The sequence below is a fragment of the Megalobrama amblycephala genome, linkage group LG13, assembly GCF_018812025.1.
Source record: "Megalobrama amblycephala isolate DHTTF-2021 linkage group LG13, ASM1881202v1, whole genome shotgun sequence".
Classification (NCBI taxonomy): domain Eukaryota; kingdom Metazoa; phylum Chordata; class Actinopteri; order Cypriniformes; family Xenocyprididae; genus Megalobrama; species Megalobrama amblycephala.
Genome location: NC_063056.1, coordinates 23,294,700 through 23,309,339, shown reverse-complemented (window position 1 = coordinate 23,309,339; position 14,640 = coordinate 23,294,700). Strand labels below are relative to the sequence as shown.

The window sequence follows — 14,640 nt, the reverse complement described above, 5'->3', positions numbered from 1 at the left end:
TCTGATCAGTCATCACACCACCAGCCAACTCTTTATCCTTGTAAAAGTCTTTATCTTTCAGTCGTCTTTATCTTTTTCATTAGCACACTCAGGATTAAAAATAGGATATTTTGCCTCAGTGAAACGATTTATTTTAATATAAGATTATATATAATTTAATATCTGTATTAAGATTTTATAACTTGTCAATCAAAAATGAGTTATGTATTTATGTATAAGATTTTTACCTGCACCCGATTCCTCAAATTGATATATATATATATATATATTTATTATCTTAAACTATATCCTTTCACTGGTGATTTTGCATTATTATCAGATTATGCACGTCACATATCATGACAGTTGTGCTGTTTTGAGAAATTTTCTAATTGTAAATAAATATGAATGTTGAATATGAAAATCTTACATCCATCATCAACTCAATGCATGTAGTGCTTTACTATGTTTTCCCTCTACAACTCACAGTATCAGCATTCCTCCTTGACTTCTTTAATCTGCACATTAATCCTACATATCACACTAATGTAAACATGCTGGTACTCTCTAAATACTTCCACACACTCACAGGCTCTTTTGACTTTGCAGAGCTGCTGCTGGGACAGAGGCACTGCAGCGGAGAGAGAGAGAGAGAGAGAGAGAGAGAGAGGGGTGGTGGAGCTGTGAGTTGCAGCTGAGGAGGGTTTCCGGATTGTCCTGGAGCACATTTGGGTTAGTGGAAGTGATGACACAGCTGGGCAGAGCTAGAAAGAAGAAAGTTCTCAGGGTGCTTCTCAATACTCAAATTGATGCTTCCTCTTTCCTTCTCTCCTCCAGCCCGTGACCTGGAAACCGATCGAACTCAGCCATCTTGCAGGGCATCTCAATTCTCCAATTGCACTGCGAGGAGGCGAGGAACGAGTAGCGAGAAAGCTTTCTGAGGAGTCATGAGCGAGGATACACAGGTGTATACACAGGTGAAAGGAAACGAGGATGCTCAAATAAGAAATGAGAAGCACACTCAGTCTCTTCCTCATATTGGAGGAAGAGCCCAATCAACTGCTCTATGGCCTGCCATGTCTTAAAGCTAAATCATGTCAGCCAAGAGCAAAGCAAATAAACCAGAACTGGACCTTATCTGAGCCACAAAATCTGTATATATTATATAGAGTAATATCAGCGTTAACAAGCCTAACAAGCAGAATCACTGAAGGAAAGAAGAGAACAGATGAGTAGAAACACAACAAATACAACTGACTTTCAGCCACAGCCAACTGCAAATAAAAGAACACATTAATGGCTTGTTCCACCGAGCCATACGGTTCAGTACAGTACAGTACAGTACAGTATGGTATGCATTTTTTGCTGTTTCCAAGTTGTGAATGGTACCCTAATTACATACTGTACCACATTTTTGGGACCCTTACATTGGGGTACCTAGCACAATAGTACCAATAGTACCTGTACCAAAAGGCTGGAGCTACACTCACTGCAGAATGTTGATTGGTTGACAGAGAATCGTCACTTGCGTGTGTTACATGTTACAATGACATCACACTACCATTGCAACACAATGGCTGTGTCCGAAAACTGGAAAATGATGCCTTCAAAGGACACGTTTCAAGGTAGGAAGGCATCAAAGCACGTCCGAATCCAAGCATCATTTCCTGTTTCTTGAGCTACCTTCATCTGATCGATTTATGAAGGCAGCATATGTATCCTTTGCTGCCTTTGCTATCCTACAAACCTGTATTCTCCATTCTTTGACAGTTGAGCTAGAAAAATAAAGATGGCGTCCGAAAGTTGCGTTTGCTGGTCAGTTTGTGTGTAAATGTGTTTTTGGCCAACATTTTCCACTTTTGATGTCATTTCTAGCGAGAAATTACTACTATAGTAATTAAATATTTGTTTAGTTCTCACCAAAGTTGCAATGCTTACAGTTTAATGATTTTGCTGTTGATCATTAAACTCTTACGCTGCCTCAGAAGTCTGTCCGAAATCAGTTTCGTGAGGTGCCTTCATGCACAAACGCTGCCTTACAAGTCAGCTGCCTAGGTTTTCGGTTGCAGCCCCTGTGTATTTTTCTGGTGTTTTTCCTTGCAGCCTTCAGCCTTGCTTAAACAAAGCTGCTGTATGTCCTCCATTGTTGTTTACTGTCACTCTCTTCTTCACACGAGAATGACGTTGATCGCTACTTTCCGGTGTTGTGTGAACTCCTACCGTCGCCAAATTATTACACCTATTGGTTGGTTTAGAATTAGGCTAGTTGTGGGGGAGGGGTTAGGATTAGGGGTGGAGTTAGAATTAGGCAATCAGATAGAGACTTCAATGAGGGGGGTAAAAATTTGACAGGGAGTCGAAATTCGGCACAACACCTGCATACACCCCGCCTAGTATAAAGTTAGGGTACTGTTACCGGTGGAAACGCAAGCCGGATCAGGGTTTACTGACCCAAGTAAACAGTGCTGTAGGCTACTGTACTGAACTGAACCCTACCGCTTGGTGAAAACGAGCCAGTAAGTCTCTCAAGATCGGCTATCGGCTAGAGGATGACTAAACCACTCCAAAAAAAAAAAAAAAAAAAAAAAGGAAAGGAAAAATAATTATCATTTACTTCAGACTTATTACAAACCAGTTTGACTTTATGTCTGTCATACATCTACAAAAGTTCAAAAGAACGAACAGGGGTTTATCTCCAGATAATGTTATTGAGTTTCATTTTTAGTGTATGCTTTAGTTGGGCTCTTGAAGTTAATTTTCTTTCAACAATTCCAATAGTGTTTTATTAAAGGCACTTGTTGTTACAGGAATAGACTGAAGAAGAAACAAATGTTAGGGGAAAAAATCATATATTAATGATGCTACAACATATTTGTGCAAGAATTAAAAAAAAGAATTCTGGGTATTAAGACACATTTAGACATCAAAACTAATCATAATACACACCTCAACAATGGTGACAATCTACAAAATATTCAGATGAATGATTCAACTCTGAACATCACAAAACAAGCTACTCCCAGGTGAAAAAAAAAAGTACATTTCTCTACATTTCTCTATTTTCACGCACAAATTTTGTACTTAATATACTAAAAATTCTTCTTTAGTACTTCTTAAGATAATCTTAAGAACATCTAAGTGTACTCAACTGTGCTATTTTGAAATACCATGAATATGAACTAAAATGTGCTTTTAATATAATCTGTATTAAAAAAAATATTTAGTTACCACTTATAGTACACTTGAACCCATAGGTTTTTTTTTTAACACAGAGATAGTATATTAAAAGCACATTTTAGTTCATATTTCATTTCATTTTATTGTTAAAATTTATATGCTGACTGTAATGTCTGAATAATACAGTTGTTGAAAACCTTTTTGGGCACATGTCTCTAAAATCCCTCATCATAACTGCAACACTGCTTCCTTGTCTATTCTTTCCTGATCTGTTTTCAACCTTTTTGGCTACATTCACACTGTCAGTTTTTGGGATTGGCAACCACATTTACTTACATGTGTGAGTCTTGAAATGTCTCGTTCACACTGCAACATACAGTAGCATCTCGACTCGAATACTGTCTGTATGAACGTGCAACGGGAGTCAACCCATATTCTCTTACCAGTAACCATAGCAACAGTAACCAAAGTAATATCAATATCAAAGGAGTTGACGTCCATTAAACTGAAAAGCGGAGCATTTGAGTCGTATGTATGCACAAAACTGACGGGAGCAGATCCAGTGGAGAATAATGACTGGATCTAAAACCTTTAGATGACACAGTTCATTGTAAGTTACCGAAACCACACATGAAAACCCGCACTGTATGATGTTACGGACAACTAGTCTAGCCTGGTTCCGTTCACACAACGTGAGTTTGGTTATAGAATGCGGTTGTCACTCACATAAATAACTGAATGTGAACGTAACCATATTAAGGACTGAAATATGGGACTGACAACCGTATTCTGCACTGTGTGAACGTGGCCTTTCTCCTTCTGTCCATCCTCATTTCTCCCCTCAGCAGAGAGAGTCCCACCTGTGTTTGCAGCAGGCCAATAGACTGTGAAAATGTATATTCTGTACTGCTCACTTCTGTCTGGGTTCAGAAACAATGAGGCAGGAGCACACTGAAAACAAGCGGGGCAAATTGAACCGGGCCCTCTCGAGAAGCAGAATATCTGTCACTGCCAGTAGACGGGGCCGGCGCAGTGAATCGGACGGCTTGAGCAGAATGCTGATCCACCGCAAACTGCACGCTCTCTCTCTAACTCACTCTTCTGCTCTCTGCTCATGATGTTTAGAAAATGGCACAGTGCCGCGGTGGGGCCCTAAAATGTGCCCGGTGAAGAATGATGTCATTGATGGGTGCTGCTGAGAGAGAGAGAGTGAGTGAACTCACCTTTATTTGACTTTAATGCTAACAAGGAGCTGAAGCATAAAGACTGTGTTTTCCTTCAAATGATTATGAATCTTTTCATAAGGGGATTGTGTTTAGTGATGATTGTGTGTAGTTTCCTTTGTTCACTATCATAAATAAATTAAGCTAAACATGAATTGAACATTGGATCAAGGTTATTATTGTACCGGTAAACTAAAATTTAAACTATTAAAAACATTTTGTTAATTTAGAGAGGACCTGTAATGCCCCTTTTACAAGATGTAATATAAGTATCTGGTGTCCCCAGAATGTGTCTGAAGTTTCAGCTCAAAATACCCCACAGATAATTTATTATAGCTTGTCAAATTTGCCCCTATTTGGGTGTAAGCAAAAACACGCCATTTTTGTGTGCATCCCTTTAAATGCTGCTCCCAGCAACTTTCCAGAAGAGGGCGGAGCTTTAACAGCTCACGCTTTGGTTGCTCAACAACAAAGCTGGAGAATCTCACGCAGCCAAAATGATGATTGTCAGTAACGGTGTTCAGCCTTACATTGTTCAGACCGGAGTCGGACACTGATGGAGAGACTCAGGAAGAAGTTACAACTTACAGAATGCAACTGGATGTTTAGTGGATAAATTTATGCAGTTGCTGTGGAGTTGATTTAACTCATCGACTGTCATGTGCCGTCATGTTAATCTTTTGTGCAAATCCAGCGTTGAATTGACCCTCATTTATGAAGCAGTTCACAACCTCACCGCTAGATGCACACACTGCACCTTTAAACAGAATTCTTTAAAAGAAAATATCTCCCTTTGAGTGTTGTAACTTTGCAGACATTGTTTATGCTCTAATAGCAACATTACACACTAACTAAAGTTTAAAAAGTGAAATCATAATCAACCACCCCTTTAAATAAAGCATAAATAAAACAATGCATAAATATTGGAAGATAATTATTAAACGAATTAAAGGGAAAAAAACTATAACTGTTGCTTTGGCAACTAACTGAGATATATTTAAGTTGAAGCACTAAAATTACTAACTTGAAATAAATAAAACTAAAATGGAAATAAAAATGAATTAAAATTAAATAGTAATATAAAAAACTGACAAAAGCACATGCACTATGAAACTTTTTTGTTCAGAATTAACAAAATTTATATAATGAGTCAATACATCATCAATCCTTCTTCCAAGATCTGCTTTTGTCTTACCCTGATTCACTATGGTAATATTTTAGACCTGACGTGATCGTTTTTGTGGGAAATGGTGTACGTCACTTGCCTTTGCGTGTCTCGTCATATCCGTAAATAGACAAAAGTTGCTTAAAGGGTTAGTTCACCCAAAATTCTGTCATTTATTACTCACCCTCATGCCGTTCCACACCCGTAAGACCTTCGTTAATCTTCGGAACACAAATTAAGATATTTTAGATGAAATCCGATGGCTCCGTGAGGCCTGCATAGGGAGCAATGACATTTCCTCTCTCAAGATCCATAAAGGTACTAAAAACATATCTAAATCAGTTCATGTGAGTACAGTGGTTCAACAGGTGTGGAACGGCATGAGGGTGAGTAATAAATCATAGAATTTTAATTTTTGGGTGAACTAACCCTTTAAAGTTACTGTGGGTGTGTGGCATAAGTTAGTTAATTGTCACAATGAGAGAGTAAGGTTGACATTGAGCATGATAAACCTCGAACCTCTGGAGAATAACCTGAGGCCGTATTCACAAAACATCTTAAGGCTAAAAGTAGCTCCTAACTTGCCGATTTAGGAGAAACTCTTAAAAATAATGGGCGAGTCAGTCCTAATTTTAGGAGTCCTACATTTTTGCTCTAAGAGTATTTCACAAAGCATTTTAGCGCTAAAACTAGCTGCTAAAACTGTGAAACGTTAGGAGTAGTCAAGAGGACTCCTAAGTCACTAAGACTAAATCACAAACAGTCCTAATCCACCTAAAGACACTGTTCACCATTGAAGGAATAGCAATAGAGCCTTGGGTGCTAAACCTTTTCTTCATAAATGCAATACATTTTGATTTATAGATTTGAATCTACGATGAGAAGCCAAAAAAAAAAAAAAAACCTTTAACAAATAAATAAATATTGTCTGATTACCTGTGGCAATGGTTTTCATGAGTTCACACTTACAAATGATTGAATAGAGTAAAAAAAAAAATATATATATATATATATATATATATAATAAGCGTATTTGGAACCCAGAGTTCTCCCCGTATCCCCAACAGAGAGTGAGGAGCGGGTTGGCGGAGGGATGCAAAAAACTGACGAAGTAACTATAGGCAAGTCGGCTCTCGTCTGTGCATATATTCCTCCTCTCGAACTGATTAGAAAGACTGTTTGAATGTGTTTCTCCTAAACTTTGTTTATAAAACATAATTTGTCGCTTGAATTCTGCATTCCCTTGAGATGCAGACATCCAAGAGGTGGACAATTAACTGTATATACTAGTTTATTAGTGACACTTAGCCTACATTTTAAAAACTTTATGGCAACAATATGGCAACATTTTTATTAAATAAAATATATTTATTTGAATAATGTAACATTTGTATTTTAAAACCTTTATTTTAATTTGGAAACATGACACCTCATTCTACAATATTTCTATGATTAAATCGCTGACTCCTCCCCCATCAGCCAATCACTGTGTGTATAGTCCATAGCAACGAGGTCATCAACCCCGCCCTTAATCTTAGCTTAAGACTTCAGTCTATTTCTTAGTAAAAGTTTGTCTCAGCAGCTTTGTGAATAGGTTTTAAGAGAAAACTCTTAGCTAAGAACTTTTACTGCTATTTAGGAGAACTCTTAGTGGTAAGATAAAATGTTTTGTGAATACGGCCCCAGGTTTTTTTGTTGTTGTTGTTGTTGTTTTTAAATACTGAACAGAGGAGAGTCTACATGCCTAAAAGAGAACACAGCAGAACTTGTAATAAAACGAGAATCAACCCTGGCCGCTGATTTTGGCTTTTCAGAGATGGTGAGAACTGAGGGGTTGAAAAATGTTGTAAAAGCAACACAGAGATAACATTTTTATTACTCAGCAGGTGAGTAAGATATTTCATTGAACAGATAAATTGCCATATGTAACTCTCTAACAGAGTTCATTGTAAAGCATTGTGAAGGGTGATTTCATTATGGTTGTATTAATGGGTATAGCTACAGTAACATCTTCAGCTAGTCAGCTTGAAACCGTATAAACCATATTCATCTGCAGTCACGCAGAGCAAAAGCACAACCTGAACAATCTTATTCACAATGGAAGAAACAATTTTTTTTTGTTTTTTAACCGCTAGAGGGCCAAAAGTTAGTGTACTTTTAAACTAAAATTAAAATGAAAACTTAAAATATTTAAAAAAAAAAGCTAATTCAAATTATTTATACAAAGTAAACATATTTATATTGAAAATAACTGCACTGACCAACACAGAATGAACTATTAAACACAAATGAAGTGAAATTAAACTGAATTTATCAGAACTGAATCAAATTTGAAGTAAAATGAATCAATTAATAGTTTTCAGTCATGTGACTGGTAGAGTCCGAACGGGCAAAACATCCATAGAACTGCATTACAGGCCTGTCAGTTTTCCATCTCAAAAGAATAAAAACAAAAATATGTGAATAAAATGCTAGTTTTGGGCACCTGTGTTTCATATCAGCACCTGCTGCAGTATTTCAGTCACTAAAAACAGCGAGATGTTCTAAAACACTTAACGTGAAAAACACTTAAAGTGCCTTAATGTATAAAACAGTGATATTAAAAGACCTTATTCAGTATACACCTTATTGATGATTAATACAATATACAGGCGAGATGAGCCTGTGAATGCAATGTCTTAAATGGTTAAGTGTTTTCTTTATATTGGTTTTCTATAGATTTTATAACGAGAAACTGTGTGTTCCATTTACATTCTGAGTTGCGTGTATGCATCATCAATAAGGTGTATCTTGAATTTGGTCTTTTAATATTACTGTCTTACTTAATTAGTACTTTGTACAAACCTGGTAAAAATCACTGGTGGGCAATGGAGGAAAGCCTGGTTTTGCCCTCCAGGTGGGCGTTCCTATAAATGTGTGAAAACTATAAATGAATAATTTTGAACCAGTTTGATCCATTTAAATTAATCAAACCAATTTGAATTAAACAAAATAAGCCCTAAGATTCCTTTATGCATTTTTTTATTCCACACTGGGTTTTATGGTATGTTTCAAAGCAGTCTGAACTTTACCATTCTTTCAAAATTATGCATTTCCTCAGGCTGGTAGAATCACTAGACAGAACTGAACTGACAGAAGAGTAACCACTGAATTAAAGTTACTTTCCTAGGCCAAATAACTAGGAACTGCCATGGAAAATCTGTCTCATATACCATGACAGAATAAAATCATCTGTCGTACATTTCAACGAGACTTCGGATTTTTGGGTCATTTCCCAGACTGCGACTGTCACAGGCCTAAACTGTTGAGTTGACATCACCAGAGGATTTATCCATCTCCAGGTTCTGTGATCACTGGCATGGTCTAACTGCTGCTGATTGAGACCGCCATTCCACACGCCCCCATCACACGCGCTCGCTTACACATCAGCTGCGGTCCGCTGTCGTTTGCGCCACGCCACAGAGAAGCTTGCACACGACTGAATATTTTATACTTAATTGGACACCAGAATTGAGGCTGCATTATTAAAACTTTGCCTCTACCCTATCTTTTTCCCATCTCTTCTGCCACACTCTCTCATCCTCCTTTGTGCTGCGACTCCTTCTGTTCTCGCTTTTTCAAAACAACACATTGTCTTTGATCAGCTCTGCATAGTCAATGCGGCCCACCTCATTTCTGCACTCAGATTTGTCAGACTGGTAGCAAAATGTGAAGGGCAGAGGAATTATAGTGGAATCATTACTGCTCCGTTTCATCATTTCATCATTTTTTTTTTTTTTTTTTTGAGTTCAGACCGCAAGTTTCACATCTCAACTTGCTTTTCTGTGCTCATCTAGACAGAGCCAGCTCTCGACCAACAGTTGAAATATCTGAAGTTATTAGCAGAGAGCAATGCATACAGTTTATCTGTCTATATCCCAGTAGTTACACTTACTATTAACAATGTTTACTACACTTGAAAGGACACCTGCTTCATAATGCATAAAAATGACCACACAGATGTTGTGAATTTCATAACATTTTATAATATTTTAGTCATTTAGATTATTAAACCAAGAAGCAGGCCTACTTAGAACGTATTAATGAAGCTTGTTAAATAGTGACTTTTTAGAAATTGTACATATCCTAAAATTTCTTCCTTTAGCCAAGGATTTGGGGTTTAAGTCTAAATATGACATGGCACTGCTGGTTACCCAACATGCTTTGTGACTGGGGTCAAATCAGACCAAATTTGATCTGATTACTTGTTCTAGCTGATTGTTCAGACTACAAAAGTGCATGAAACTGATTTGGTTGGGTGTATTTGATTGTACGTTTGATTGTACGTTTGATTGTACGTCACTGTAATATTGCATGTTGTGTATGTGTGATACCATTGTTGAGCAGCATAGTCCTAAAACTGTTATTTTTGTTCATTTAATGCTGTAAAATGAAGAAATAGTGTTAAAGAAATAGAGCGTTACAAAACTCCAAACCAGTTTTCTTTCAAAATGACTCACTGTTTTGAAGTGCTTGAAACATGACACCTGCTGGTCAAACTTTATAAATGCAATGTGCAAAACAGCCAAATATGCATAAAAACACCTTCTACAAACAAATTGCAAATGTTTTCTTGAAAGTGTAATCTATTAAATGCAATCTACAAATCATCAAGTAGCTTTAAATATGAAGTTTCTGTATAATATGTATTTAATGGCGGACATTGGCTTATCAGGCCAATAAGAAACAATTAATCTACTATTCTACTTTTTAAAGTATGCATCCTACAAATGTATCATTAAATTTCCACATTATAAAACTAATCCGAGACCAGTTAAAACCATATAGACACTGATTCATTTGGCAGTTTGATGAGTCACTGGTTTGAAACAAGTTTTGCAAAGGTTCACAAAGCAGCGTATCGAAACCATAATTGTAAAGAAGTAGTCACAATACAAAAAAACAAACTGTAAAAAAGAATTGTTGGTTTAACTTAAAAAAGTAAGTTACCTGGTTGCCTTAAAATTTTGGGTTCATTGAAATTAAAAATTTGAGTTAATACAATGAAGGTGATTGATTTGAAGGGTTAGTTCACCCCAAAATGAAAATTCTGTCATTAATTACTCACCCTCATGTCGTTCCACACCCGTAAGACTTTCGTTCATCTTCGGAAGACAAATGAAGATCTTTTTGATGACATGCTGCCAGATTTCCTTCCATAGACTGCCTTTGCAACTACCACTTTGATGCTTCAAAAACTTCATAAAGAGATCGGAAAAATAATCCATATAAATTGAGTGGTTTAGTCCAGATTTTCTGAAGACAATCGATCAGAACAACATCTCCAAAACCACAATATAGAGAAATAGAATAAAATGAAGAATAAAATGTCGGCGTTTGTCGGTGCGGTGTGAATTGGACTTTACAGTAGCGTCTGGAACACTGTCTGTATGAACGTGCAGCGAGAGTCAAGCCGTATTTTCTTACTAGTAACCATGACGACAGTGACCAACGTAATATTAAAGATGGCGACGTCCATAAAACTAAAAAGTATTATCACTTTTCACATGATAAGAGACCAACTGAACCACGAGTTCATCCATCAAAACTTCATTAACCAACAGCAGCACGTAAACACGCGCTAGCCGGAGTCTTTAACCGTTGCACACGCGCGTCACGTCCTTGACACGGCTTTTGAATTTGGAAAAGAAACCCAAAACGGGAGCTGCTTCGGTGGAGAAAAGTGACTGGATCTAACACCTTCAGATGACACACAGCTCACATCTTTGTCGCAGTAAGTTACCACACACAAAACACCATAAAAGAGCGGCTCTCTCGCACTGTATGAGGTGACAGACAACTAGTTGTCCAGTGCGGTTTCGTTCACACAGCGCGAATATTCAGAGAATGCGGTTGTGATTCCTGATATTTTACGGTTGTCACTCTCGTAAATAATCGTACTATGTGTGAACGTAACCGTATTAAGGACTCAAATACAGGACTGACAACTGTATTCTGCTGCTGTGTGTGAACGTGGCAGCTGAAAATTCAGATTTGCCATCACAAGAGTAAATTACAATTAAAATATATTAAAATAGAAAATATTTTTGTAATTATTTTACAATATTTCAAAATATTACTTTTTTTTGTTTTAACTGTATCTTTGATTAAATAAATGCAGATAAATAGAATAGATAAATGCAGCCTTGGTGAGCGGAGACTTCTTTCAAAAACATTTAAAACAATTTACCCCAATTTTTTAAACGGTAGTGATTTATATCTTAGATGCAGCTTATACAGAGTAAAATCGTTTTATAAAAGAAAATACTACTAGGCTCATAATGTCATGAGGGGGCACCCTATGCAATATCAGTACATCAACTGAGATCAGAGAAGAGAAGCCATGATCAGCAGCTTGCACGGTATCCACCATGCATCGCCAGAGGCTTCGTCAGCCTTCAGCCCCTCAAACTAAACGGACTGGAGGCATGAGGAAGAAGAGGGTGCCGTCGAGAGATGGATAACTAAACAAAACAGCGAATAATATTAAAGATGCAGCTCAGAGAGATGTAACCTCACCGGCTGCCAACATCCAAATGAGATCCAGAGGTGTTTAAAATGTGGAGAGAATGCCCAAAATGAAGGAGGTCACATGAATAATGAATGTGTGTGTGGACCCTCAGTTTCCTTTGTCATCTTAGAAGGCAAGGTCACATTTTAAAAGCTGGGCTTATACTGGCAGCCATAGCAATCTAAGACCGCGGCTCCTTATTATGCACCTCAGCTGCTTTTGGAAACGTATAAAAATGCATTTTTTTTATAGCATTGCTGAAAACACATCTGCCTCTATCTCTCTCTCCTGAGCAGAAGATGCCATTAGAGAATTAGAGGTTCCCCCTCCCCTGCTTCTGTCCCCACTCCTCTCATTATGTCCATGCACCAAGGTGAAACACACCATCACAGCTTTCACTCCCAGGCTAAAGTTAGATTTACCCATTATCTCCCGCATCAGAATCGGCCTCCAAAGCTTGGAGCTCCAAATGGGCAATGTTCGCGGCACCTGCCACTGTCGTTAGTGTCTATAGAGGAGAATATCACTCCTCACCCCAGATGACTGGTGCTGAGGATCTGCTCCATCACTGAGTGAGGCTGCAGTTTTCAGTGGCACTGCAGATGTGCTATATTTAATCGCTAAGGTGGGACGGCTGTGGTGTCTAAATGGGGCGAACAGCTGCGGGCTGGCCAGCTCTCAGTCACTTAAGTATTTTTAAAAGTCCTGAGTTGGACACATCAACAGTTCATGTGCACCAGTACAGCTCCCTGCTGACACACACACACATACACAGGACTGCATATATATATGAGAACAGCGGACAAGTGCACAATTTTCTCTTATTGTCATTCTTTGATAAAACCATAATTAGATCATTAAGAAATCTGCTCAGCCATTATTGCAAAATAAACTAATCTCGGCTATAGAGCGCTTCAGGAATTGCTTATTTTTGAAGGCCAAAACCCGGACACAAGTTAGCATAGCACGTTGTAGGCTAAATTTAGACTTTTACTTCTGTCGATTGTATTTAGGGATTCATTTGTGAAGGTTATCATCAACAAAGCATATAGAACGCATAAATCTTTGTTGTTTACAGAGCTTTTTTACAATAATCCCATAGCCAATGGAACAATCCAATTGGGTTTTAATCAAGGAAACCAAAATGATGCTAACTTGCTAATTACCTGGCTAAAATATGTCATTACTGCAGCACTCGACTCTATACAGCACAACAATGTTAACACACATACACAACATGCAATATTACAGTAAAATGTAAACCTGCACTGAACAATGAATTCTCCCTAAATCCGTTTCACATACTTTTAGTCTACAGTGAGAAATCAAATCAAACGGATTTCACCCTAACTGCAAAGCATGCTGGGTAACCAACATTTAGAAGTAGTAGACTTATCCCCAACACTAAACCTAAAGATCAGGACATGTAGCAGACCAAATAAAAATACTAAAAGAAAAATACTGGTATCACTTTAGTATAGGGAACACATATAAACTATTAACTACGACTTTCCCTCAATAAATGCCTAATTTACTGCTTATTAATAGTTATTAAGGTAGTTGTTATGTTTAGGTATTGGGTAGGATTAAGAATGTAGAATAAGGTCATGCATTAATTTGTGCTTAATAAGTACTAATAAATAGCCAATATTGTATTAATATGTATGCTAATAAGCACTAGTATCTAGTATCTAGTTATCTAGACCCTAAAATAAAGTGTTACCAAAATACTAAATAAAGAAATAAATTATTCTCAAAATATGGTGACAAGTGTGTCCCTTGACTTTTCAGTAATAAAAAACATTTAAACACTAAAGAATCCCCATACGCAATCATTATTCTATAGCAGGGGTTACCAAACTCGGTCCTGGAGGGCCGCTGTCCTGCAGAGTTTGGCTCCAACCCCAATTAAACACACATGAACCAGATAATCAATGTCTTACTAGGTATACTAGAAACTTCCAGACAGGTGTGTTGAGGTAAGTTGGAGCTAAACTCTGCAGGACATTAGCCCTCCAGGACCGAGTTTGAACCCCACTGTTCTTCAGCATAATATTATATTTAAAGGGATAGTTCACCCAAAAATAAAAATTCTTTTATGTTCAACGGAAGAAAGAAACTCATACAGGTTTGGAACAACATAAGGGTGAGTAAATGATGATAGAATTTTCATTTTTGGGTAAACTGTCCCTTTATCTCATCTGGATACGGCCTGGATCTGGCAGACTACGGTAAACCTTGGGATAAACAGATAGAGACTAATATTAGCGTAGAAGCCATTCTTCTTATGATGTAGCAAGTACATCAGGTGTTATGGGAAGTGTTCCCGGATCCGGCTGAACAACAACAAATAATATCTTGTTTGCGCATAATACAATTGGGATAGATGCTATTCACATAAAGTGTAAATAAAATGAATATGCCATAATGGTAAAATATCTAAGCGATGGTGGGCGGAGCTATTGAAAAGGGACTTTGCTAACAATATGACTGTTTGCACTTAGTGTAAATGGGCACTGCTAAAGATTTATATTCTTTTAATGGTA

At 37.5% G+C, this 14,640-nt stretch overlaps 1 protein-coding gene and 1 long non-coding RNA gene across 3 annotated transcripts in view; both read left to right on the top strand.

Moving 5' to 3' along the window:
• The first annotated feature begins 336 nt into the window (after positions 1-336).
• LOC125243721 lies at positions 337-2,801 on the top strand. The gene is made up of 2 exons (XR_007179094.1): positions 337-711; positions 817-2,801. It is a non-coding gene; the product is annotated as an uncharacterized LOC125243721 (long non-coding RNA).
• A 7,968-nt stretch (positions 2,802-10,769) lies between these two features.
• The window catches only part of si:dkey-22o22.2 (neural-cadherin), a 176,812-nt gene continuing 172,941 nt past the window's right edge, over positions 10,770-14,640 (top strand). For both annotated transcript variants that reach the window (XM_048152638.1, XM_048152637.1), the window contains exon 1: positions 10,770-11,317. In XM_048152638.1, coding sequence (XP_048008595.1) covers positions 11,290-11,317 — 28 coding nt within the window. In that variant the 5' untranslated portion in view covers positions 10,770-11,289. The remainder of the gene's footprint in view (positions 11,318-14,640) is intronic.